We start from the raw sequence: 27,137 nt of genomic DNA, 5'->3' as shown, positions 1-27,137 counted from the left end.
ACTTGGGCATTGGGCTTTTAGACTACTGTATATACCTGCGTGGGAGACATAGCCATTCACTCTGTACCCCTGGTTGCTCACCCTAGCTATGTTAAAAATTTCCCTGCTAGTGTACGTTGACTAACAGCCATGCTATTCCCATTGGCTACGCGGAGAGTTGCCATGCTCTGGGGACACCATGACCGTCTGAAACTTAAAGACTGACTGGCAGACACCGCCTTCTGCCAGCAACACCTAGAGGAATACTGGGAGCTAATGCCCAAGAAAAACTGACCCATGCCCAGCATGTGTCCTAATTTCTGAATGTCATTTGTTCTGGTGCTATATATGTGGACAGGGATGTGAGACTAGTGAGTTTTGAGGACATAGCTTGCTCCAGCAAATTGATTGAGCTGTGTTCCATAGATCACACTCATTCTGACTAGACCCCTTGCGATGGTCGGTTGATTGACAGTTTCAGCTGTATACTACGACGTTTACTCCATTAACTTATGCTGTTCTAATGTCCGCACATTGTAACCACCTTAACTGCCCAACGATTCTCTTTGTCTCTACATATGCATGTACTTTAATCTAATGGTCTCGCATTACATGTAAAGCGCTCTGATTCTTTCGGGTCTAGCTAGTGCTATATAAAACCTATTAATAAATAAATGTCTGTGCCTCTGGCAACTCACATGAATGCCTACAATATTTTTGGGGAGTGACCACGATGGATGGGCACTGATGACAGCGACTGCATAATATTACATGTTGCAAGACTGCAATGTTCTTTTCTGTATGATGTTCACTTATTGCTTGAAAAACTCCAAACGATTTTTTTTTAAATCAAGGGTGATAATATGGGTATGATGGCCCAGGCTAACATTCGAATTCTTTCCCAGTTATCCGATAAATCTCTGAGCCCCATTAACCAGGACACCATCTCCGGAAAGATATCTGTGGGTCGTTAATTTGTGAATTAACTACCAGTCCGTTCACCCAATTATAATGCTATTATCATTTCCATATCCAAACAGCAATAGACATATTACTCTTGTGAATTCTGTTCCTGTGCCCTTATAAAATCTTCTATCAACCGAGCAGCCCATCTATCCAGAATGAGCATCTGAGGTGGGTCTTACATTTTTAAGCATTTCTACCTTTGTGAATCAAACCCAGATTGTGGTTTACTAAATAAGTTTGTGGTTTACTGTTGGTCATTGGAGATATAATAAAGAGGTTTTTTTTAGCAGTTATGATTTTATTGTGAATGGAAGTGTTGTGAATGTTATACTGCGACTCAATGGATAGGTAATGCGATTAAAAAACATATTGGCCATGAAAGAATCCTCAGCACATTTTTAGTGACACCATTTGCCCAAATACTTGAGATTGGACATCCAATACTATCAGTTTTTAAGGATTGTGAGGCGAAATTTTTCATTACACAGGTCTCAAGTTTTAGTAATCCCTGTGAGTCCCCTTTCTCTCAAAGAATGACTATTTCAGTCTAATTTACACCTAAAAATGTGGCCTAATCGATTTATATGTATACCACTGATTTCTGTTTCAGCACACATGCAAATGCCCTGAACAGGAGTCTTGACAGCATGACATGTCATATGGCTAAAATAAAAACCACAAAAGGACATACTATTTAGATGTAAACCTAGTTATTTCAATGATGAGAACTCATTCATAGGAGTGTTTTTTTAATTGGTTTTTAGCTTTTATTCGATGAAATTGCAGAAAAGTCAACCGCAGAGAAAAATCCTGAGGAAAGAAGTGAACGACCACTTAAGAACAAAATACATGATTTGATTATAGAATTAAAGGTAAGAGATATCGTATAAATTCTCTTTCCTTTTCAAAAGCACAAATATTTTGATGTTTACTGTTATTACTGCCTGCTAGACTCAAATGTATGATGGTTGCCTGTCTCTCACTTCTGTGGAAGAACTCCCAATATTTGTTATATTGAAGTTGTAATAGTACATCTGACTTTTCCCTCCACATTTCAGTAATAATAGTATATCTGACCTCTCCCTCCAAATGCATGTGCTTTCCTCAGTGAATCAGTGAATACAGGCCATTTGTTGTTTAGGAGTGAATGCATTGTCAGAACCACATTGTATAAATATCTGAGTGTATAAATATCTGAGTGTTTGGGGGCATGAGAGAGGTACACATCTACATCATTTAGCAAACTGGAAACCAAAAGCAGTATTCTCTCTTCGCCCTTTTTAGGTCTCGCCTAGCGCAGCTGTAGGAGAGGGCCTCGTGTAATCACTCCACACATTCCGAAAGCTTTGAGAAAGCTCGTGCATGTGGTTGTTACATTAATTGGCCTTTGCGTGTGGCTTTCAAGAAATGAAAGCACGCAATTGGCCAAAAACGGCAGTATGTGCCGCCTTTTCTTTTCAGGTTAACTCCCCTGGCCTAGGGAGCGAGCAGGACTCGCATTGTGTATACTTTCCTTATCAGGATCTCTACTCATGTTCCAAAGTAAACAAACACGCTCGCTTTCGCGGGCGCGCTTGTTTTTGCTTCTGCTGGCCCCTGTCGTTACTTTTTGCCCCACTGTTTGTACCCCCTCCTATGTCGTGTCACCACCAGCCCGCTGCCCCACCCTCCCCGGGTTGCATATTTTCAGTTCAGCTCTATACTTTCCATTACCAACCTTCGGTGTCTGATGTAATATAACGTAAACGGGGGGCATATGCAAAGACACAGAGAGCGCCGCAATGCATTATTGTGCGCTTGAAAACTATTCTTTGTTACAGTGTTGTTGCTATGTATTTTCTTAATGGGTAATATGCCATGGGCTTATAAAATATTCATTTTGCCAGTAAGAGGCACCTCGTTTGTTGACGGAGCGATGCCCGTGAGAATTGAAAAGCGAGGAATGACTTGGCTCTGCAGAATCACTGTGTACATCTGAGGTCTCACGAGGCGCTGCCGCCTCTTCGCAAACACGTAACGTATATTAACCAGAACATATTGGACACTGCCTTGTGCATCCTGGCCTGAGGGACTTGAGAAGTGCTTAAAGGACCAGCAGCGAAAAAAACATTTTAGGACTTTTTCAAGGTAAAGAGGACAACGTGGTTCATCAAACAAAGGAAGAAAAAAATCTTTTTATTTTTTCCTTTTCCCGCCTGATTTCCTTACACCTTTTCTTGAGGTATTAACTCTCTGTGTTTATATTTTTAGACACCCCTCTCACCTTGTTGTAGAATATAGAAAACCTTCTATCACACAATGTTTGCTAATTCTCTTCTGACAGCATGCCCACTGACCCAAGGTCCCAAGTCACGACAGGCGGCTCAGGACCCCCGTCTCTGTGACTGGGGCAGTATTAGTTGCGTCTCTGGGCAGGAAGCGCCTTGGTGGGCGTGAAGGGGTGTGTTGTAGGGGCTGTGGTTCAAAGGTCACATACACCACTGAATGAAACGCGTCAACATTTGTCTCCTTGTCTCGTGGGCGTGAGTGAGCGCTCGCTGCCTCGTACCCAGTGGAGAGCAGTGCAGTCCTAACCTTAGAGCGACTTGTAAAAAGCGACGTATGTCACCCAGAAGGTTTCTTGGCGCTGGGATATCACTGCCAATCGGCTGCCAAGAGACAGCATGTTTAAACGCAGGCAGAATGCTCCCGGTTACTACTGTGGGTAGACTCATCTGAGAGGCCAGAGGTTGAATGATCATGGCGTGTAACACAAACTGCAGAAAGGCTGTTCATGGGAGGGCCACCCTCTTCCGTGCCTTTTTTCTGCTTGTCTACAATCCCAACGTGTTGCATAACTAAATACTTATAAAGTCCCAAAGGAGAGACCTATTGGCTATGCCAATGCTTGTTAAGACCTGTTTTTTAAATTTGTGCAACTTTTCACCAGCCATCTGGTATGGTAGTGAGTCCTTCTTGGCCATGATTTCTCCTTGGTTAGACTTGGCATAGTTAGCAAATTACATTTGAAATAATCAACAGTGCAGGCCCAGCTCGTACTGGAGTTCATTCTATGCAAATAAATAATCTCCAAAGGAGACAAGTGCAACGGGTGTCTTTGAGCCTCAAGAACAGCCATGAAGGAGCTAGGACTGAAGGAGCGTAAGAATAAAGGTCAATCCCTAGGTGCCTTGAAAAGCATTTTGAAAAAAGAAGTTGGGCATAAATCTCCATTTCGGAGATGAAAAATTAGGACTTGCTATGATCAAATTAGAATTTATTTTAATTGCACTGAGACGCAGCTGCTGTTTGCTTTTGTAAAATATATGTAAATTGCTGAATCTAAATACATGATGACAATGAAGTCAACCAGTGCTTTACTTTTTATAAAAAAAAAAAAGTTTAAGGGCCGTCGTCAGGAGGCCGTTGCAGCTTGCACCACCCATTGCCCCAGGCAGTGCTGCTGGTGACAGTACAAACACACCTACTAACATCACACTCCTACTAGTGTGACAACTCAGACTATTCCAGGCCCCTAAAGCTGGAAGAATGTCTTGGGTGGCAGGTAGTTGCCATTTTACATGTATATTCAATTAATAAACAACTGTTGTTGTGCTAATCTCTAAATAAAACAAACAGTCCCATAAGTGCTGGTGTTGCCAATTAAGTGTTGGTGTAGAGCACCGGAAGCCACTGGCACAAATTAAGCATTGAAGCCAATTAAGAACGCAATAATCATTTCAGTGCATTTGTAGAGGATGGAATCGTCTGTTGCATGGTAGGGCAATTTCATCAGGCATGAAATATAATTTTTTTATTTTGTTTTGATTTCTTGAGCTGATTTTAGTTGCAGCCTAGACTGCATTGTCTCTCTGAGACATGTTGTATATACTTTGTGAGCTTACAGCCCGCCTATTGCTTTTTATTTGTTCATTATAGTGTCCTTTAAAAATCCTTGCTTCCAAGTAGTTAATTTTTCCTATTTGTCCCTCCTTTTCATTGGTTGTTCACTCCCACTGAGCAGCACCCCATTACTTTTAGCCTTCTACTTGTCCTGTTACTGGCTCAGGAACTATATTTTTAATTCTGAAAGAACACTACACACAAGCCTTTGTGTTTCATTTACCTTGTTCAGCACGGCGCCCGCTTCACGGCCGCTGCTCTTCATCTTTCAGCATGGCGGCTGCTACAGGAGGTTACGTGCCTTTCTTTTTTATGCACGGTGCCTGCTTGTTTTCAATTGTTTGTTAAAGCAGATAAATATGTGCGTCGGTATCGGCTCCTGTTGCTTTCTACTGGCTTTACTCTCTTTCATCCGTCCAAGGTATATTTTTTGCGTTATGTGGTGTTGGTTTTGTTTTGGGCTTCACTTGACTAAACAAAACGTTTGCTGCTTTCACCTCCCACCCACTACCTCTCCATTTTGCTACACGACATCCCCCACCCTTCCCGGCCATCCTTGTTTTCAACCTGACACACAGCGCATTGGAAGGCCTGCCCTGTCATGGGCAGGGCTTCTAATGACATGTCCACGCTAAATGACAAGCATGCCACATTTAGTAGATGAAGTGCGCCTCATTTTTAGGTCGAGCCTAAAGTCAGCGCGCAAACGTTCCTCTAGGGAAGATCTGGGGTAGTTCAGTACAGGAGATAAGCCCTGCCAATATCCCGCCCATACTTTTCATTGGCTTGTGTCTATGTCCTTCGTAATGCTGGCCACTTATTGATTATGAGGCTTGTTAGTTCCTCCTTATTATGGCCAGGTCGTCATTTGTACCCTCCCATGGCTACTGGCCCCTTTACTTCGAGTGTTACGTGTTATTTAGACTGCCAGCACTATTTTTTTCCCTGCCTTCTCACCTCCTCCCCGCCCGCACTCCCGTTGTCTGTGCCTTCTCCGCGCTCCCACCGCCCGCACTCCCGTTGTCCGTGCCCTCTCCATGTTGTCCGTGATGCAATAGGTCTTGCGTAAATGTGAGTCCCATTGCATTGCAAATGCTTGTTTAATTCTGTGTTGGTGCTTAGTTCTGATTTTATAATTAGCGAAACACAGCTGCAAGTTCCCACAATGCAAAAAAAAAATAAACTGGACCTCGTGAGCTACTCGCTTATAAATATGGAAACTTGAGAGCTCTGACGTGAGTTGTAAAATGAAATGTCTGGACTTCCTTCCATGTTGTTCGTTTTGGAGCCGAAGCTGTGAAGCGGCACTGTTCCGTGAGGCGGCACTGTCCCTAGAGGTGGCACTGTCCCTGTGAGGCACGAAGGGTGAAAGGAGTACTGAGGGCAAACACCAGTGAAGTTTGGAGCACTGAGGCCGTGAGGAGAGGGCCATGAGACTGAGGAGCACTGAAGCCAGCGGGGCAGGCACAAGGAGGCGCTGCTTCAGTTCTCACATGATTCAGGGAGGGCCTTGCTCCGGTCCCGGTCCCGCCCCAGGACAGACTCCCAAGAAGCCGAGATCGGAGCGACACGTACAGAGGAAAGTATTATATTTGTATATATGTCAACCCAGTGAAGCGAGACAGCGCGGACATAGCGCCGCATCCACCTGGGCCCACGACAGTAGCCTGCACACTCTTTTCCGCGAGCTTCCCCCGCCGCCTCCAACCACCTGAGGCCGCAGTTGGGGGAAACTACAGGCCCCAGCATCCCTCGCCGCCACGCCCACATCCGCCGGACAAGGCGCCCGGAGGCGCTACATAGGACGAGGCTCCCTCGGTGGAGCGAGGGGGTCAACCCAGTGAAGCGAGACAGCGCGGACATAGCGCCGCATCCACCTGGGCCCATGACAGTAACCTGCACACTCTTTTCCGCGAGCTTCCCCCGCCGCCTCCAACCACCTGAGGCCGCAGTTGGGGGAAACTACAGGCCCCAGCATCCCTCGCCGCCACGCCCACATCCGCCGGACAAGGCGCCCGGAGGTGCTACATAGGACGAGGCTCCCTCGGTGGAGCGAGGGGGTCAACCCAGTGAAGCGAGACAGCGCGGACATAGCGCCGCATCCACCTGGGCCCACGACAGTAACCTGCACACTCTTTTCCACGAGCTTCCCCCGCCGCCTCCAACCACCTGAGGCCGCAGTTGGGGGAAACTACAGGCCCCAGCATCCCTCGCCGCCACGCCCACATCCGCCGGACAAGGCGCCCGGAGGTGCTACATAGGACGAGGCTCCCTCGGTGGAGCGAGGGGGTCAACCCAGTGAAGCGAGACAGCGCGGACATAGCGCCGCATCCACCTGGGCCCACGACAGTAGCCTGCACACTCTTTTCCGTGAGCTTCCCCCGCCGCCTCCAACCACCTGAGGCCGCAGTTGGGGGAAACTACAGGCCCCAGCATCCCTCGCCGCCACGCCCACATCCGCCGGACAAGGCGCCCGGAGGCGCTACATAGGACGAGGCTCCCTCGGTGGAGCGAGGGGGTCAACCCAGTGAAGCGAGACAGCGCGGACATAGCGCCGCATCCACCTGGGCCCACGACAGTAGCCTGCACACTCTTTTCCGCGAGCTTCCCCCGCCGCCTCCAACCACCTGAGGCCGCAGTTGGGGGAAACTACAGGCCCCAGCATCCCTCGCCGCCACGCCCACATCCGCCGGACAAGGCGCCCGGAGGCGCTACATAGGACGAGGCTCCCTCGGTGGAGCGAGGTGGTCGACCCAGTGAAGCGAGACAGCGCGGACATAGCGCCGCATCCACCTGGGCCCACGACAGTAACCTGCACACTCTTTTCCGCGAGCTTCCCCCGCCGCCTCCAACCACCTGAGGCCGCAGTTGGGGGAAACTACAGGCCCCAGCATCCCTCGCCGCCACGCCCACATCCGCCGGACAAGGCGCCCGGAGGCGCTACATAGGACGAGGCTCCCACCGTGTCGCGGGACGCGCGCGGGCGGCGCCGGGCTGAGCCCGGGCAGAGGGCGGGCCGTCTGTGGCCGTCCGGGGCCAGAGGAGGCCGGGACGGGCCATACCACTGACATCCAGCATTATCCTTCCCACACGAAGGTTACAAGGTACTGTGGGGAACTATTACCGTGTTGTCCAAGTGATTGGGGGGCGTGGGTGTCACACGATTTACAATGCCACCTAAATCTACATTACAAAAGCATGTTCAAGGGGCACGTGCATGTGCTCCCAAACAACAAGCCACTCCTAGAGACACTGGGGCTAAGCTTCCAACTGCTATCGACTTAATGCTCCAGAAAGCAATTGGCGTGGTCACCACGGAAATTGAACTAACTGAGCGTCGCCTCTCACTAACACCTGACCTTTCAGTTCTGGGGTCGCCTGCCCACCATACTGTTCAAGATTTGACTGATACATGCAATAGCCAGGCTCGTTCCCCATTGATTGTAACTGTACAAGACCCAATAACTTCTCCTATGGTTAGTGAAGGCTCTATATCTATACCCCCGAAGACCAAAGGAAAAAGGAAAGTTATTAATGCTGGAAAAAAAACTAGGAAGACCAAGGGGAGCTCCTGTAAGGTAACAACATGTTCCACCACCCAAACTCCTGCTACTTCTACTATATTACCACCCTCTCAGGATACGTTATACCCTACTTGGGTGCATCTAGTGGTGACTAACATTATTGATCAATGTAGGACTATTATAAAGGAAGAGATGACCCCTATTTTAAAACTAATGCAAAGCCTTTCGAAAGTACATATCGATACTCTTGGTAATCCCAAGCCAAGTACTTCGACTGTGCAAAATACTGGTCCATTTACACCCCAGCCTTTATCACTAGTCCCAGTGGCTGTCCAACGTAAGACTGGGCAACTAAAGGCAACCCAACTTCGCTCATCAACAGAAGGACCCCCCACATTTACTGGTATTAGAAAATCTCCTTCCCTTCCTGATAACCAAAACCTTTCAATTCAGACCACCAATACCAATGAGTCCCTAGCCACTGCTACTACAACTCGCAAAAAACATGAGGTAAATAAGAATGGAACCATTGTAACTAATTCTCTAACGATCAATCTTCCTCCAGCTGCATCCCCTTACGTGACCGTATTGACTGGTGTCCCCGAATTAAGTGAAGGTTCTAAAGAAAACCACCTTGATTTGCGCAATAAAGTCCTTTTCTGGCTGGCAAGATATAAACAGTTTCCCTACAAGATGGCTAATGAGATTCTGATGGTGAGAAGGGTTGCATGGATAGGACCAACGGAGAAAAATCTTAGGGGGGATTGCGTGGTCATAAATTTTAGACGTCCGCAGACTAATCAAAAGATCCTTGACCACCCAACACTATCATTTGGACACCACACCTCAATTAATGCATCCCCCCTCAAATTTTTCTATCCTCTGGCACTTAGGAACTCAGACCCCTATCGAATTGACTCTATTTTTCCAGACACCGGGTTTCACCAAAATGTACCACATAGTACCAACTTGAATAACCAACAATTTGGAGTCCCCGTATACAATCGATTTGCTTCGTTAGAGGACGTCGATTGACTGGAAGATTTAGCTGATACTGATATAATTGCCAGGGGTTCCTCCAGCCCTTCTAAAAGTGATATTATTGCTCATCCCACCTCTCAAAATAGTATTGTTCTTATTGAATATATCCCCTCTAGACCCACATTAAGTGAGGAGATAATCCACCCCTCTCTTTCTTCGCCTATTGCCTCACGATCTGAAAGAAACAATCCCCATCCAAACAACCAATTAAAAGTACTATCTTGGAACGTCGCGGGCACTGTAAATAAACTTACTTGCCCCGACTGGAACTCTTTCATTAAACAGCATGACGTTTGTCTGCTGCAGGAGACCTGGGCAAAAGAAGAACTTAGAATAAAAGGTTTTTTTACAACCAATATTCTAGCACTTTCGGGTCCTAGAGGAAGACCATCTGGTGGGCTGTCCATTTTTATAGGGTCACATTTGGGCTGTGTAATCTCTGAAATCGCCACGCAATCACTTGATCTCCAATGTCTTCAGCTTACGTTTCCCTCAGGTTCGGTCATTACCTTGGTTAATGTTTACTCCCGTCCTACCAAGTCAGGCAGTGAATCGCCTACACTAGATTTATTGGATAAATGTATCCAATCCGTAAAAGATAAGGGCACCTTGATTGTTGCAGGCGATTTCAATTGTCAATTTGAGCCCCTACCGGGGCTCATTGACCCAATTACTAGGGAGGAAGATGAACAATGGTCCATACCGGCCCTTCTAATTCCACCTGTCAAGGCTTGGACATCACTAGCCCTGCAAATTAACTCCCTAACATTATCTAACTCACTCAGAGCCTGCAACGGGCGCTCCTTGTCGGACCTTGAGGGTAAACATACTTTTAATCGCCCAGGCCAAACTTCGCGAATTGATTATATTATGGTTGAGGCCAAAATGTGGACAAGGGTTATAGATTTCACGATCCACCCTCGACATGATAGTGACCACAATGCGCTGATCCTCGACCTTACTGTAGTGAGGGAAAACAATCCCACGCAAAATAGTGGTACGCCCCGACCCTTACATCTCTCCGGCGACAGAAGACGCCTTAAGTGGATGCTGATTCTTAAATCCCCTGATAAAATCAGCCTTATCTACTCGGCCACATGTAATGCCCTTGCACAAATGTGCCAAATCTTAGATCAGGACAATGATATCAGGAAAAATCATGTGTCCGAAATCCACACTGGGCTAGTCAACATATTGGGAAACTACCTAAATCCTTTGATCTCTAGGAAAAAGAGAACCGCAATTGCACTCTCCTGGTTTAACCACGAATGCAGAGAGGCAAAACTAGCCCTATTGGCCACATTAAAATCTGGCGATAGGAAAGCGGTCGCTATGAGTAGAATTAATTACAAGCAAACTGTAAAAGTGGCAAAGCAGAACTGGGAATATGATAAATGGGAGGACATTAAAAGAGCACTCATTAAAAAGGACATGAGAGAATTTTGGCTAATTGTCAGATCAGAATCAAAGGATGGCTGTATAGCCGATGACCCCAACATTGCATCGAGTCAATGGGTTGATCACTTCCAGAGTTTGTATGCTCCGTTGGCATCCACTACTGAGGCTCCATCCCCCCCCTGATGCGATTAACGAAGCCATTGTTAGTATAAGCCCCAGGGAGGTAGAAAAGGCCGTGAACAGACTTCCAGTAGGAAAGGCTCCCGGCCTTGACAAGATTCCTGGGGACCTTTACAAGCATAAACCTGAGGTGTGGATAACATACCTTTGCTTACTCTTCAATGCCATTCTTCATGGTGCCCCCATTCCGAACACCTGGGCAGGCGCAGAGATAGTCGCGGTTTTCAAGAAGGGCTCCCCCCTCTTGCCTAGCAACTACCGCCCGATCAGCCTAATTGACGCTAGTCAGAAGCTCTTTGCACGTATCATTCTAGATCGAGTACAAGCCTGGATGGACGAAAAACGAATACTAACCCCTTACCAGGCTGGATTTAGAGAGAAGATATCCACGGTGGACCAACTTTTCCGATTACAACTTCTTTATTGGAAAACCGTGAGGGTAGAGGGTGGCAGCCTCTACCTTATCTTCGTCGATCTCAAAGCAGCTTTTGACTTAGTCCCCTGGCAAACTTTGTGGGCGGTCTTGGCTGAGATGGGGATGCCTGCCTGCCTTTTGGGGATTATAAAACGGCTACATAATGACAACTTTGCTCAAGTCAGGTGTGGCAAGTGGGGCAAATTGACTCCAAAGTTCCCGGTCAACCGTGGAGTAAGACAGGGATGCGTCCTGGCCCCAACCCTATTTTCTCTCTATACTAATGCATTAGTGGCCCACCTGAGGGGAGTTAAGGACATCGATGCCCCCAAACTTAACAACGAGCAGGTGGTTGCACTAATGTTTGCTGATGATACCCTCCTGGTATCTAAATCCCCCATGGGGATTCAACGTGCCCTCGATAGTTTCTCTGATTTTTGTTCCCAGAGAGGCCTTGAGGTTAATTCCTCAAAAACAAAATTTATGATATGCAACCCGCCTAAAAACAACGGTCCAAACCCTTCTCTCAATGGTGTTGCACTGGATAGGGTTTCAGTCTTTGAATATCTTGGTGTCACGCTTTCGGACAGGATGGAATGGGGTCCCCAGCTAGCAAAAGCTAAATTGCGACTCACGCAGACCTGCGGTGGGATCCTTAAAATATATAGAGCTTCCATCTCAAAACCGATAGCACCCACCATTGAGATATACAAAGTACAAGCACGGGCTGCATCTCTCTATGGGGTTGAACTATGGGGGCACTGCTCAACTGGAGACATTGGGAGATCAGAAAACTCGTTCTTAAGGTCAATACTGTCCTTACCACCCAGCACTCCCCTCATTCCACTTAGAATGGACTTGGGAGTAAGGTCTATCCAAGACGAAATTGCTTTAAGGCCACTACTGTATTGGCGCAGGCTGTGGGCAACTCCAGAGCTAGTGGATTATCAAAACGATTTAAAATCGTTAATGACCCCTCGTGGTATAGATAACATACCGTGGCTTCTCTATATTAAAAGGGAGCTTATTAGATTAGGGTTTCCTGAACTATGGCACCATCCTGAAACACATGCCCCTACACTTTCTAGAGCTGAATTGGCAAATGCATTTTGGATAAATAACAAAAACACGATGCTAACCAATAATAAATTAGGCTCATTGACCTTGGACTTTTTTAATATCAAAGAAGATTTCAAAATAGAGCCAGTCCTAGACCTGATGGAGCCTAATGCCTCTAGAAAACTATATATGCAATTCAGGTATGGAACATTGCCTTTGAGAGCCTTCACAGGGAAGTGGTCGACAAATAATCCTCTCGACTGTCCAACCTGTGGAGCCCCTAGCGAAACTGATCTACACGTTCTCTTTTTTTGCCCCACATACAAAACTATCAGAAAACGTTGGCTTCGTCAACTCTGTAGGAATTTGGGGACCATACATTGTAAAGTTGCCTACAGAATTCTGAAGACAGACACAGCATTACCTATAGTTTTTTCGCTATCACGCTTCTGGTATGCTGTGTGGCGAAGGAGAAGCTCCCTTTTATTGTCGAATTTGCCGGTATAATGTATTGTTTTTATGATATCTTAACCTTTTAATCTTTTACCTATTGTTTTAATGAAATAACTTGCAATCAATCTAATCTTTATTGTACTCACTTTTTATGTAATTTAATAATTTCTTGTTTTTATGGACTGCTTATCTTTTATGGTCTATGACCGAAATAAAGATTATTTTGAATTATATCATCTTAAAAAGGAAACAAGTGTGTGTCAGAACACTCACAACAACACATACAAATTAGAATGTGTGTCCCACCAAAAATGTGTGTGAAAAAGAGAAAGTACCTCATGTGCGTAACGCCAGAGGAGCTAATGGCAGATTCTCACCAGCTTGCCCGCGTATTTATCATCATCGGCAACTTTCTCATGTAAAGTAAAGAGATATATAGTGTCCAGTAAAATAAAATGTGTGGAGGTGTACTTAGTGAAGAAATCACTAATAAGAAAAAGAAAGAAGAAAAGACCCCGTGAAATGCATGAGACAAAAGTGTCCCAGACAAATAAAAAATGAGCTAAGACTCACATACACAATTTGACCCTTTAATCCCAAGTCATGAGCTTGCTCGATATTAAAAACACAGCATGTTATATACCCGTTCTAAGTAGGCCAACATGTTTAATTGCCTGTATTTCTTTATGGCAAATTCGTCAGGGCTTCGAGGTCAGGATTCACCTCACTGGACATCTGACTGTATACGTCGAGTGACTGACAGACACACAAACATAGAAACAATTCCTTTGGTTAAAATCACCATTTACCACCTCCTTCAGAGCAGTTACTGACTTAAAAACACAGATAGAGGCATAGCCCCAGATACTGTATTTCAAAAGGCGTCATGATTTATTTTTACCAAGAGGGAGCCACGGGCCCACGTACCAGCTGACACGATGTTATGAGGTGTGTACTTCTTACACTTCATCCCTTTTGAAGACAGCACATCTGTTGCTTAAAATTATTTATCTGTGGAAACAAGCATATCTTTTACACGCATAACTACCGGCATTCACACAATGCACCCTCCCGCGCTTTGCATAGTCATTAAGTATGGATTGCCTACTATTCCCAACGTTAAGCGGGTTGACTATGAAACCCAATCACGATAGGTGTGCTAATATCCACGCGCTCATCTTGGCCACGCATACATGTGCCTTCCTCAGTATCTGTCAAGCGGCAAGACATGGTCCAGTAACCATACAACAGTTGTAACAATACACCGCACATTACTCAGTGCTCCCCCTCTTACCGCAGCTCCACGCCCGTCTTGCGTTATCTCATCCCGGCGTGCGAGTGCGGAAGAGCTATCACGGTTTAAAATCCCGCAACCGAGGTGGGGCGTATCATGTGCGCCACCTCTGACCTCTGCCTGTACTGAGAAAGCGACGGGCGTGAGTCAGCGCCATTTTGAAGTTCCAAGCCCTCAGTACCGAACGCGTTCAGTTTGTATATAATTAAGGCTCCCTGTTTTCCGTTTTTACTGATTTTTACAGATAAATACAGACAGAAGACATTTATGTTTTGTCTATATTTATTTAAAAATGTGGATAAAAATGGAAATTGGGCTGCTGTTTGAGTAATTCTAAATACTGTCTGCCATGACTGCCAGGCCAATAGCTGTGTGGGTTGATATGTAAAGGGGCTAAAAAGAAAGGACTTTTAGTAAAGAAGCTTTAACAGCAGTCGATATGCACAAGGTTGATACTGTAATTTGCGTATTTTCTTATAAGTGCATTGATTTATCTTCTGAAGGTGTTACAGCATTAAAACCTAGTAGGCATTCAAGTATGAGTGCATGTTTACAGGTTAAATAAATGTGGTAATATACTAATTTCAGCTGACTTTTTCCACAAAACTCAAAATAAATATGGATAAATACAGATAAAATTAGCAAAAAATAAATATGGATAATTACAGACGGAAATACCATAAAACCGGGAACCCTATATATAATCCAATGCACTCGCAGCCAATTTCACCCAGACTCCCGATCTAGATATATAATTTCCATTATTTAATTAAGAATGACATATCGGGGTCCCATTGATGTTTTACTCATTTACGTGCACCTGCCGTTTAAACATCATAAGAATAGTCCTGCATCTAAAAATTTCCATCAAGGATTATCGTTACATGGTATGATTATAACCCAGCTGAATATTCAAAACGCTAGAGTAGCGGTGTCAAAAAGACTGGCAGCTATCCCACCCATGTCGGTTCATATCACGGCTGGCATATTTAGCAATCAATAGATGCACACTGGCACTTCTAATGCATACACTTACACACCTCATACTGGACAGATCATCAAGCAGACTAGCTATCACCAATACTGCTGTTATATATCAAAGGATTATATATTTTTCCAGCTCAAGGACATTAGATCATATTAATCCGTGAGACTCATTTGGAACTGAAACTCGTTTGTACAATAACACTGAGGCATAGGAGATAAGGCAGTCTATTTTGAAGCCATACGTAAGAACAAAAACTGTCAACAAAAAGAGTTATCTACTTATTTTGTTCCACTCAATCTGATCATTCAACCCATAAAGGTCTGCCTTTTCAGAAAAAATCCAGCGGGCTTCTTTTTTTGCTAGTACCTTCTCCAGACTGTTTGTCTCCCCCACCACCCTTTCCAGCACAACCCACTTAAGTGCTCTGTAGTGGTGTTGCTGTTCGCAGAAATGTTGTACCAACTGGGTGGTTGAGTCCCTGATGGGCAGTACCCAGCAAAAAGATCCAATAGACCTCTCTACGTTTTTTCGTAGCCTCGTTGTTAATACCTGGTTTATTACATATTTTTTCTAGTATAAACCAACGTATTTCTTCTGGGGTGTGGATGTTGTCTAGATAATGTTGCACTATGGGGGCTGTTATTTTCTTTGTCCTAACCGCAGATCTATGCTCAGTGAGTCGTGTATTCATGGTTCTTGACGTTTCCCCAACATAATCTAAATTACAGGGACATAGCAGCAAACAGATAATATCTTTTGTTTTGCAATTATTCAAACATGTAGATTTAATAACATGGTTTTCAAATCGCAATTCTGAAGTTTCTATTGCTTGGGGGCATGCTTTGGATGTATTACAGCGGAAATTACCTGTGACAGCTCTAAGACTGTCTACTGATATTTGGGTGTCCATAGTAATATTTTTCATTCTAGAGTGGACGACATGATCTTTCAAGTTACTATTCTGCCGATAAGCGAATAGAGGTTTAGGAAATTTGTCAAAAGACGGTCTGTTGATGGTAAGAATATGCCAGCTGGAGCAAACAGCTTGTCTGATCCTCTCGTTTACCATAGTGTGTCTGGTCACAAAAACAGTGTAGTCGTTGGTTTTAATTATGCTGTTTTTCAGCAAATGCTGTCTATCATAGAATCTTGCTCTTTTCATGGAGTCCCTTACAAGTTTTCTGGGGTAGCCCCATGTAAAGAACTTCTCTTTTATGATGAGCGCTTTGGAGTCAAAATCTTTAATGCTTGTACAATTCCGTCGGAGACAGAGGAATTGCCCAAAGGGGATGCTATTTTTTTGGGCAGGAGAATGGAAATTGGTGTAATGAAGCAGCATGTTACGTGCTGTAGGTTTTGTGTAAAGATCTACACCTTATATACCTTCAACGTCTTTAATAATAATGTCTAGAAATTCGACATGAGTATTGCTGAAATTACCTGTGAAATGGATATTGCTGTCACATGGATTCAGCCATTTAAGGACTGTAGCCAGATTATCAAACGTGTCGATCCATATGAAAATGCCGCTATTTCGTTATAGATGAATCTTCATTCGAATTTGGCCATGTATATATTCGCTACCGTGGGGCACAAGAGCCCCCATGCTTACACCCTTGATCTGCTTGTAGAAGTTGCCATTAAATTCGAAAACATTGTCTTCCAATACTATTTTGCATATGAATGATGATATGATCATATGATGATATGATGAAAATCCTGGAGCATTGGATGTTTTTATCCATCATGAACGAATTCACAGCTTCTAATGCTACTTGTATGGGGATGTTGCTGTAAAGCACTTCTATATCCAAGGTAACTAATGTGTTAGCACTCACATAGAAGATGTTATCTTCTATGCGGTTGATGATGTCTCTGGTGTCTTGGTGTCTTGGACATACGAAGGTATAGTTGGAACATGTCGGGGAAGAATAGCATCGATGTATTTCGATAATGGTTCTGTGACAGAACCAATGGTAGTCACGATGGATCGGTACAGTGGATCGGTTTCATTTTTGTTTATCTTAGGCACACAGTAAATACTGGCCTTTTTAGGACTCTGTACATTTAGGTATATCAGCTCTTTTTCACATATGTAGTTATCTTTAAAAGCCGAATGTGTCAGTTTGTGTATCTTTTTGCTGGTGGTTTTAGTAGGGTCATGTGTAATTCGTTGATGAAGCAACATCTTTTTCATGTTCAAAACATATGTAGAAGTATCAAGGACTACTATGCCACCCCCCTTATCACAGTTTTTGATAGTGATAGAAGGGGTCGTATTTAGTTCGATCATGGCTTGATATTCATCTTTATTTAGGTTGTATGGGGTTTTGGGTACATGCTTGGTGGCTGAGACAATTTTTAGGTCTCGCCTACGCAGCGCGCATGTGGTGCTGTGGGAGATGAGCTTTTGAAATCGGTCATCTCTTTTCAGCAGCTCGTGCATGCCAGGCATCCACCTTGCGGGTGCGAGCAGCGGCGCGCAGGGTGCCATTTGTTGGGCTTTCACTTTTGCGGCCGCAAACTTTTTCAGTACCTTTTGTTAAGTGGTGCATGCTCGCATTCCTCATTTGTTGCGCTTTCACTTTTGTGGCCGCGTACTTTTTTCAGTACGTGTTGTTAATTGGTGCATGCTCGCATTCCTAGACTCCTGCTGCCTGCTTCACTTTAAGGGCTGACGTTTTCCGATCCGTGCAGCAATAGCATTTTTGTCTTGTATGCAAGCACAGGAGTGCCGCTTTATTAACACTACCCTTTCTATTTCAGCTAGGGTCGCCACCGTACCTGGAGAAAAACTGGCCTGTGGTTTACATTTTAAGTTTCTGCAAAGGCCGACGTGATACTTAGGAACTTTAAAAAAAACTTGTCTGTTTTCATTTATAACTTGGCCTTTGTGTCATTCTTTACGTTAATTATCCGCCAGGGTTCATTCAGAAAGACACCTGCTAAAGTGCTTTCTTCTTATAATTACTGTTTTAGTGTCTACGGATAAGGAAAACAAATACCGACTTTGGGTGATTTTCTTAAGTTTTGTTCCAGCGGGGCCATTAAAATACTGGCCAAGCCGGTAAAATAGCCTGTGCACTAATGTGGTATTGCACCCAGCAGAAAACCCCTCTATACACACGCCCCCCTCTTGTGATAAAAAGCACAACTCTATTTTTCACATCTTGGTTGAATTTTCAAGTCTGTCAAATTACGTTACTCCTAAATTCCCACTATCGCCTCTGTTAGTTGGGAATCGGCTCTTTTAACAGTTACCATATTTCTCACATTCATTGTGTACGTGCCTCACGGGGGACATTATCACAGAATGGTGTGCATAAACCCTCTTGTGCAAACAACTCGTGCGCAGCTTTCAGTGACAACTTACAATATATGAAGTCAGTCACCTTTAGCGCGTTGCATCTTGGTGACCTGGGCTGTGCGGGACGCTCTGGTGCTGTGTGCGTCTCAGTGGTGCCCCGTGTGGCGCAATGACGTATAGGGGTGACAAGCCTGCAGCTCCATAGGGAGAGCCGAGCCGGGCCGGGCCAGGCCAGCTGTGTCACGAGGATCTAGGAGCCAAAAGCAAGAGCCGAGCCGTTCAAATATTTCACATGTATATGACACAGCAAATGTCCGGTGAAATTATAATAAAGACCGTCAAATTGAAAAAATAAATGAACGCGTGTATTCCACTTTTGTACTAGATATCAGCTCCATGGCATCCACTGACAGTAACACCTTTTAAACATGGACTCAGAAACATTTAAGAATTCCCATACTTAAAGCCCTAACGATTTGACCACGAGTGTCGCAAGAGATGTTTGTCTGTCATAGGCACGAGTTATCATATGGACAATATTGTCATTATATATACATCAACATTATTGTCTATTAAACCATTGTATGTGAGGTTTTTATACAACAAATATTCTGAACTGTATTACTTCAAGGTGCTCTCAGATTTGCCTCATAGTGATAACAAGACACAGTACAATAAAGCACTTCATCGAAGATCACACAGATTGATGAAGTGGGGAATCAAGGATCTGATCCCAGGTCTCCTGGTTACTTATTGTGGACCTGACCAGAGAACGAATATTAACTCTCTCCAGTTTAACACCAAAGGGCAATGCTTTGTGATCAATTATTTGTCGATCTATATTAATACGCTCTGTGAATAAATACATATCACCAATTCAATTAATCTAACATAAGAAATATAAAAAACAAAATAGAAACTTAGGACCTTATAAGTGTTTAGCCATGCAACAGTTGATGTTGTTGCACCAAGGATATTGGGCTGGATAACTAAACACTTATAAGGTCCCAAAGGCAAGACCTTTTGGCTGGTACAATTTTTTCATATACCACTTGTTCAAAACCAGCTATTTCTGGGGGGCGTTGGTCCAAGGCAGGAGTGAAAGATGATGTAGGAGCTAAGCCCGACATATTGCTTTGTGTCACTCTATTATCCTCTTTGGAAAAGAAGGCTTTAAGACTGACTTTACGAAAAAAGGCCATCAGATCAGTGAACAATTCAAATTTGTTCAAACCTGAATGGGGAACATAAGATAGACGTTTAGCAAGTAAGGAATGTGTAGCTGATGAAAGGTTAGATGTGCTGAGGTTAAAAATGGGGATCTTATTTATTCCCTCCAGTACTGTGCATTTCATGTCACAAGGTACTGGTTGTGGTCCATCTGTTCATTTCCCCTGCATCGTGGCTGGTATTGCGTAGGGGGTATTTACCCCTCCTGGTAAAGCGTCTTCCCTAAAAAAGGTTGAGGTGCTTGTTGGGGTCGTGAGTTATAGTGATTGCCATGTTGGTCAAATTGATAATTAGGGTCCTCTTCATTGGAATCCGAGGTGTCAGAAAAAGTTGTAACTTTTCGATTGTATTGTCTACGTGCAGGTTGTTCATTGATAGTAGATTCAGATTGAACATAGTAATTATCGCTTAAATAAAGGTAAGTATTTTCCTTACTGAAGAAGCGTATATCTTTTTTTAACTTAACAATTTTTCTCTTTGTAAGCTATTCTGTATAGGAATGGAGATCTCTATCTATATCGTCCAATTTCTTTTTAGCATCTTCCACAGCCAAAGTGCCTTTAATTTTACTTTCTAGTTCTGAAATTTCTGAGGCTAGTTGTTGTATTACCTCTTTGGCTGTCTCTACGATCAACATCATGAGATCGCGAGAATAGCGATTAGCGACCACCTTTCAAGGAATTGTTTAATCTGGACAAATAGTTCTGGTATATTCTTTACTCTTAATCCCTGGGTCTCTGGCAATTGGGTCTTTTTCACACTGTGTGGCTGTGTCCCGTGGTATACAACTGTCGGACATCGTCAGTCCTCAAACGGTGGCATAGTCAGTGGCGGCTGTTTACCCATGATGAAACATGAAGGGTTGCTGATGTAATTTGCAAGTAGTCTATAATTACCTGCCCGAAATTGCACTGCATTAGTTGGTGTGGTGGGTTCTCCCTTGGATTTAAACTTTGTAAAACTGGGTCAAATAATGCATGTGTATCATCATAGATTGTGAAGGGCACACACAACTGACCATTCCTAGGGATGGCAGGAGTTTCCCAACAGACCACTGTTACTCAAAAACTGACATTTACCATCTAACCACCTGATTACCGGTGCCCTCTGGAGACAGCACACACATGTATCTCTTTAGCCAGCATGCTTATGTCCCTAGCATTGAGTGACAAACTTCTGGTCATCAACCTTATCCCTGCATCCCCTTCACTCAAGCGGTTTGCATCTCTTGTCGTTCTCCCTCTCTGATTTATTTCTCCCACTACAAAGCGCAAGCTTTCTTTCGTCTCTGTCTACTATATTTTTCTTAGTATTGATAAGTGTCTTTTCAGCACTCAGTTGCATTGTATCTAGGTGCACACTCCGAGTCTCATATATTTATGGATATGTTTTAAAAATTCAATTATTTTCTCCCCTGTGATCAGCTTGTCTATTTTGAGAAATGTACATAATTTGCTATCAATTAAAATCTTGCTTTTTCAGATAATCACAGCCAAATTCTCCCAAGCCAAAGTATATCATGTATATGAAAGAAGATTGCAATATTATGTTTTAATTTTTAATGGTTACACATTTGATTCCCAAACAACATTGTGCTACTGTGGAAATATGGATTTTCCTGGTCAGTTATGTCCCCTATCTTGGACCCCAACGGTTCTATGTGCATGTTACAAGTACATGTATGTTCCCTCCAGTTCCAGTTATGAAGACGCAAATACATGTGCGTCCACCGTTAACATGTCCTCTTTTAGATCCGCCATGAATGAGCCGGATATTCCATTCCTAAGTACAAAAGGCCACCGCCTTTATATGGTTCACTTATGCTATTTTTCAGTCCAGGCAAGTAGGCCCTGATTCTGTCATCAAGCTTTTCCTTCTTTCTTCCTCTGAAGCTCCAGTCTGAGTCTGCATCTGTGACCATGAACTTTGTCTCATTCCCTGCGCGGCTCACGATGCCTGACATCAGCCCGTCGCCTGCCAAGAACTGTATTTCACCTTCAAGATTATCTCCTCCGTCCCTATCCAATGCATTCCTGTCTAGTAGTTTAAGTAAACATTCTGCCAGCTACCGAGCAAAGGCCCGGCTTCTCTGTCTTCATGCAAGTAATTCATAGCCCTGTTACTATGGAAGATTCCTGCCCTCGCATCTAGTGTAGACACTTAGACGCTTGTACACGCACTAACAGTCAGTATAGTCAGTATAGAATAAGATTCTACTCTAAGAGACCTCTCTTTTGGATAAACATAGTTCTTTAAACATAGGATGTTAGATATGATTTGGGATTAGGTTGACTTGACCCTCCAGACTTCTGTCGCCACATGTAGAGCTAAATGTCAAGTCCCCTTCACCCCCTAGTTGCACGTCAATCACACGTCATGCTGCTGTGCGCGCATCTCTGCCAAGTATTTCTGCTGACATTGCGAAATTATTTCATAGGTCCACCCATATGTGACATCACAACCAATGACGTTTCCTTGTTACACCCAATTACGCCTCCTTTAGCTACGCATGTAAAATGTTATCTTTGCTATCAATTGTTACGCCTCTTGCATTGGCTTCACTGTAATGCCTATTGTATAAAAGTGAATAATTATCAATAATGTATGTACTTCACTTCCTGAACCTTCGTGGTGATGGAACCTGGAGCAACCGATTATAATCGACCATTGGAATAAAGCCCATTCCGAACCTCTAATACCACGGATTCTGCCTCTTATTTACTGAGCTAATTTATTATGTTTCTGTATCAAATTAAGTCCCGGTAATTAAATTATTTACCACATGAATGGCGCCCGAATAGGGACTCTTTCTCATCTCACGCGCCGGCGGTGCGTTGCAGGCCCGGTCTCCTGCCACAGCTGGACGGACAACAACGCGTACCAGCAGGATTTCCTGTATCTCCCTCCTGCCGAGCGGGGGTAACTGAGGCTGCGATCAACACCCAGACGAGGCGGTGAGAAGTGCGAAGTATCCCGACCAGAGCCTAGCTGAGAGAGCAAGATCCGAGGTATACAGAGGCCCACCAGTTTCCGAAGTCCCGAGTCGAGTCCAGTTTCCGAAGTGTTCGAGTCGAGTCCAGTCCGGTTCAAGTTCAGTTCAGTTCCGTTCCGAGGCCTTCCGTTCCGAGCTACCCGGTGAGTACCATTACTGGGGAGGCGTTCTGGCGTGCACATAAGTTGTGCCGGTCCAGACGGGTTTGGGTACACAAATCCGGTCTGCACTGTTTTAGCAGTGTATCTGTACTGTTTAGCAGTACATCTAGTATATCTAGTATATAAATTCAGAATAATTCAGTTAATGCCGAGTATTATGTTCAGTAATTAAGTTTCCTTAGATCGTATCATCATTGTTGCTCAGGAGTGTTAAATGTTAAATGTTTTTAGTACGTTCTGCATATTGTGGTATGAATGACTGTTCATTATTGTGATTACTGTATTAAGTTTGTTCAAGATCAAGTATCAGATCAGTTCTCAATATGCCGCTCTTTTCGAAATTAAGACAGATCACAACTAGAAAAGGGGTACTCGAAGAAGCTGTTCCTATTCCTCCTAGGGACACTCCAGGGTACTTCATGTATCATAAACACGGCTTAGACGCTATATTATTTCTTGATTTATGGGTAGACTACACTAAGGAATTACCAGAAAGTCAGAGGTGGCCCGCAGATGGGACCTGGGATGCAGAGTGCATCGTGAAAGTAGAGGAAGAATTATGGAAAAAGAAAGCTAGACAATCACAGAAAGACGCCATTGAATTATGGCGTAAAGAATCGTATAGACGTACAGAAAAAGCACGTAGACAGGAAGAGAAGAGTAAAGAGAATTCAAATGAAGTCCGAGAAAATCTATTAATTGAAGAAGGTGCACGAGTGAAATCAGAACAAGTAGACAGACAAAGACATGCCCTTATGAAGGGTATGTATCCCCTTCTGGCCGAGGGATTACCTAAGGCTACTGCGGGGATACCAAAAGACTTGCCACCCCCATTATTTCCAATAAAAGTACATCCTAAGGGGCATCCTAGAACCGCAGAAGATGTTTTTCTTTCCTCATATTTAGATGACGCAGCTCCCGAGTACGCTAATTCCGCCCCACATAGACCACCTGCCAGAGAGGTTCAACACCGAGATCCAGTATCTGTATCTCTACAGCAACAAATTCCGACACAAGTTCCGGCAAGCACATCTGGTTCTACATCTGTTCCTACAGCTACTTCTATAGCTGTGTCTACACCTATAGTTGCTGTATCGCGTTCAACGAATCCTTTCACGCCCGATACCCCAGATGGGGCTACGGGAGGTGCTACCAATATTTTTTCTACGCCACCCAGAATAAATAAACTTACTTTTCAAGAATCTGCACATTCACGTACCCCCAAACTCATAAATGCCCGCACACTTAAGGAACTTCTTATAGATTGTAGATATGACCCTGTGCCCGGCAAAGAGGACGAAATGATCCTGGCATCATTACGTATCAGACGAGCCGCGGTGTATTTAGGGAAGTTACCAGGAATGACTATGCATCTAGATAATATATATCATTTTGTCCAAACAGGGCGAGATTCTGAATGTATTAACAGAGCTATGGAATACCAGAAAGTGGAGATACAGGGGGAACTGTTACGTTTCCTTATAAATTGTGTGATCAGAAATCAAGACCGACCGGGGGTAGACCCGGAAGCAATGCAAATTCTTACCAGATGGAGCCAGAATATATCAGAAGGGAGACATGATAAGCAAAACTGTATAATAGCCATGTGCAGAAAGATCCGTAAAGAAATAGAACGTCTACACGAAGAAAGATTAGCGGTAGACCAGTTTGAACAAAATGAGGAGGAGGAAGGATCAGGACTGCCCACAGGACAGTCAGAAACCATAGCCTATGTAGGTAGAGGAAGATCTTGTAATAGTACTAGATGTCTTACTGACCCGATACGTCCGATATGTCTAGAAAATAACAGGAATTTTCAAACACCTATAATAAATATAAGGTCCCCCGAGCATTCGTTCCAAACCACTGACAAATTACTGCGAGAACGAAGGGGTTATCATTTTCTCGATTCTATGGATGAACAAGAATTAGCCAGGTCAGCCGTTCATTGGGTTGACAGTCCCGGAAAGTATGATGATGATACAGTAGCACACACATTTTTGAATCTCACCCCAGATGAACAGCATTTAGCTGGGATTTATATGATTCAACAACTTCTTATACTATATAAAAGCCAACATTCAGATCCTGGTCCCTTACCTGACATATTGACTGAATTACTCACGAATAGATGGAGAGGTTCAGGTACTAAGCTAATTAAAGAAATACTAGAATCAAGAAAGCAGTACATTCTTTTTATATGCCCAGAACATGTCTCACTGCCCATTAAGGAAAGAACCACGTATTACATGGACAGACAGAATCCCTTACGAGAAGTACACCCAATAAAAGGCGAGGACAATGAGTTTAAACGTGTATATGTATATACGCCCATATCGAAAATAGAATTGTTAGAAATGAAGAAAGTGGTACCCAGTCATGACAAAGACCCAGCGGGTTTCCACCGAGAAATTAAAGACATGTTACTCATGGGAGAGTATACCTATCCCGACATTATGACAATATTAAAGGTATTAATGCCTGCTGGCATTTATGAAAAACTCAAGGAAAAAGAGTGGGAGGTGGGAGACCAAAAGATAGATTGGACAGCATTAGAAAATGAAGAAAAGGCCCGAGGTCCAGGTTCGGGGCTTGGGGACAAAACTAAAGCACTACCAGGTTTACTAGTACAGGTACTGCCACGCTTATTAACCACGAAAAAGGAAGACTGGGGTGCAATTTCAGCCTGTAAACAAAAGCAAGATGAAGACACTAGTGATTTCTATGCACGATTCGAAAAATGTTTTGGTATAAATAGTGGTATAAAAGCAAGTAGCGAGTCATACCCACATCTGTTTGTGACAAAATTAGTTGAAAATTCCTTGCCCCAAGTGAAGAATAGAGTATTAAAATTCGAGAGTACCTGGCAAGGTAACACCCCATCACAAATGTTACAAATGTTACAGTATCATCACAATAGAATTAGAGAGGAACAAGATCATGAACAAAGACGCATGAAAGACACGAAAATGAAAATGCTAGTCTCCCAGACAGTTCCAGCTGAAGGACATAAAAAGGGTACGACACATTCCGGGGATTCAGCAGGACCTGTAAAAGGGACATGCAACTATTGTAAACAGCCAGGACATTACATACACGATTGCCCAGTTCTGAAGCGTAATATCGCCACAGGTATTACAAAAGAAAGACCACGGCCACTTAGACAGGATCAGAATGAACAAGGAGCACCGCAGCATGCACAGGCCATGCCAGCTCCACAACAATCTATACAGTTTGTGCCAGCCGCACCAGCGTTGCCTGCTGCTGCCACACAAACCACGACACGACAGCTGTACCAGACCGCACAGTATGACTACCCTGATTATCAACGATACGCATGAACCAGCCTAGAGAGGGAAGTTGACTTACCCCTTATCGAAGTCCCTGTAGACCAAGAAGGACCTTATGTACATAGTGAATTATTAGGTCAAGACAGAAAATTTTTACTCGATACAGGGGCAAGTCGAACAACCATAAAACGTAGTGAAGTTCCAGGGGCACCCCTCTCAGGCTCACAGAATATTTCCCTTGGTTTTTCAGGAAAACCTATTGTTAATGAAGTATCACAGCCTCTTCCACTTACGATAGGACCCTTGACCAGAACTACAGATTTATTGCTTACTAAATCATGTCCAGAAAACTTGTTAGGTATAAAAACACTGAAAGCTCTAGGAGCTATAATATGTTGTTCTCCGGAAGGAGTAAGATTGTTTTTACGTGATTTCAAAGGTCACTATGTGTCTCGAGACATGGATCCCCGACTGCAGACTTTACCTACACATCTATGGGCACAAGGCCCTACAGATGTTGGTTGCATGAACATTACGCCATATCGAGTCACACTAAAGGCAGGAGTGGTACTACCACGAATGCGACAATACAAGTTACCACCAGATGCTGTAGTGGCTTTACTACAAATCATTGACGAGCTCATTGCCCAAGGAGTGGTTGTAGAAACAGACTCCAATGTATGTAATTCACCGATAATTCCGATTCTTAAACGAACAGATCCGAAGGCCCCGCCAGTATATCGATTGGTTATTGATTTGCGCGAATTGAATAAATGTATTGTACCACAATACCCCGTAGTTCCAGACATCTCTTCATTACTGACAGCTATTGATTCCGAAGCAACGTTCTTTACTGTAATTGATCTCAAAAATGCCTTTTTCAGCGTCCCAATAGATCCGGAAAGCCAATATTTGTTCGGATTTAGTTTAAATGGACGTAGCTTCAAATTCTCACGCGCACCTCAAGGATTTACAGAA

General features: G+C 43.9%; 1 protein-coding gene across 2 annotated transcripts in view; it reads left to right on the top strand.

The window, feature by feature from the left end:
• LOC146822033 (uncharacterized) overlaps nucleotides 1–27,137 on the top strand; it is a 274,413-nt gene that overhangs the window by 175,332 nt on the left and 71,944 nt on the right. For both annotated transcript variants that reach the window (XM_085613144.1, XM_085613143.1), the window contains exon 3: nucleotides 1,710–1,817. In XM_085613144.1, coding sequence (XP_085469270.1) covers nucleotides 1,710–1,817 — 108 coding nt within the window. The remainder of the gene's footprint in view (nucleotides 1–1,709; nucleotides 1,818–27,137) is intronic.

The sequence above is a fragment of the Triturus cristatus genome, chromosome 6 (genome assembly GCF_964204655.1).
Source record: "Triturus cristatus chromosome 6, aTriCri1.1, whole genome shotgun sequence".
Taxonomy (NCBI): Eukaryota; Metazoa; Chordata; class Amphibia; order Caudata; family Salamandridae; genus Triturus; species Triturus cristatus.
The sequence above is the reverse complement of the archived record's forward strand: the minus strand, read 5'-3'. Positions and strand labels throughout refer to the sequence as shown.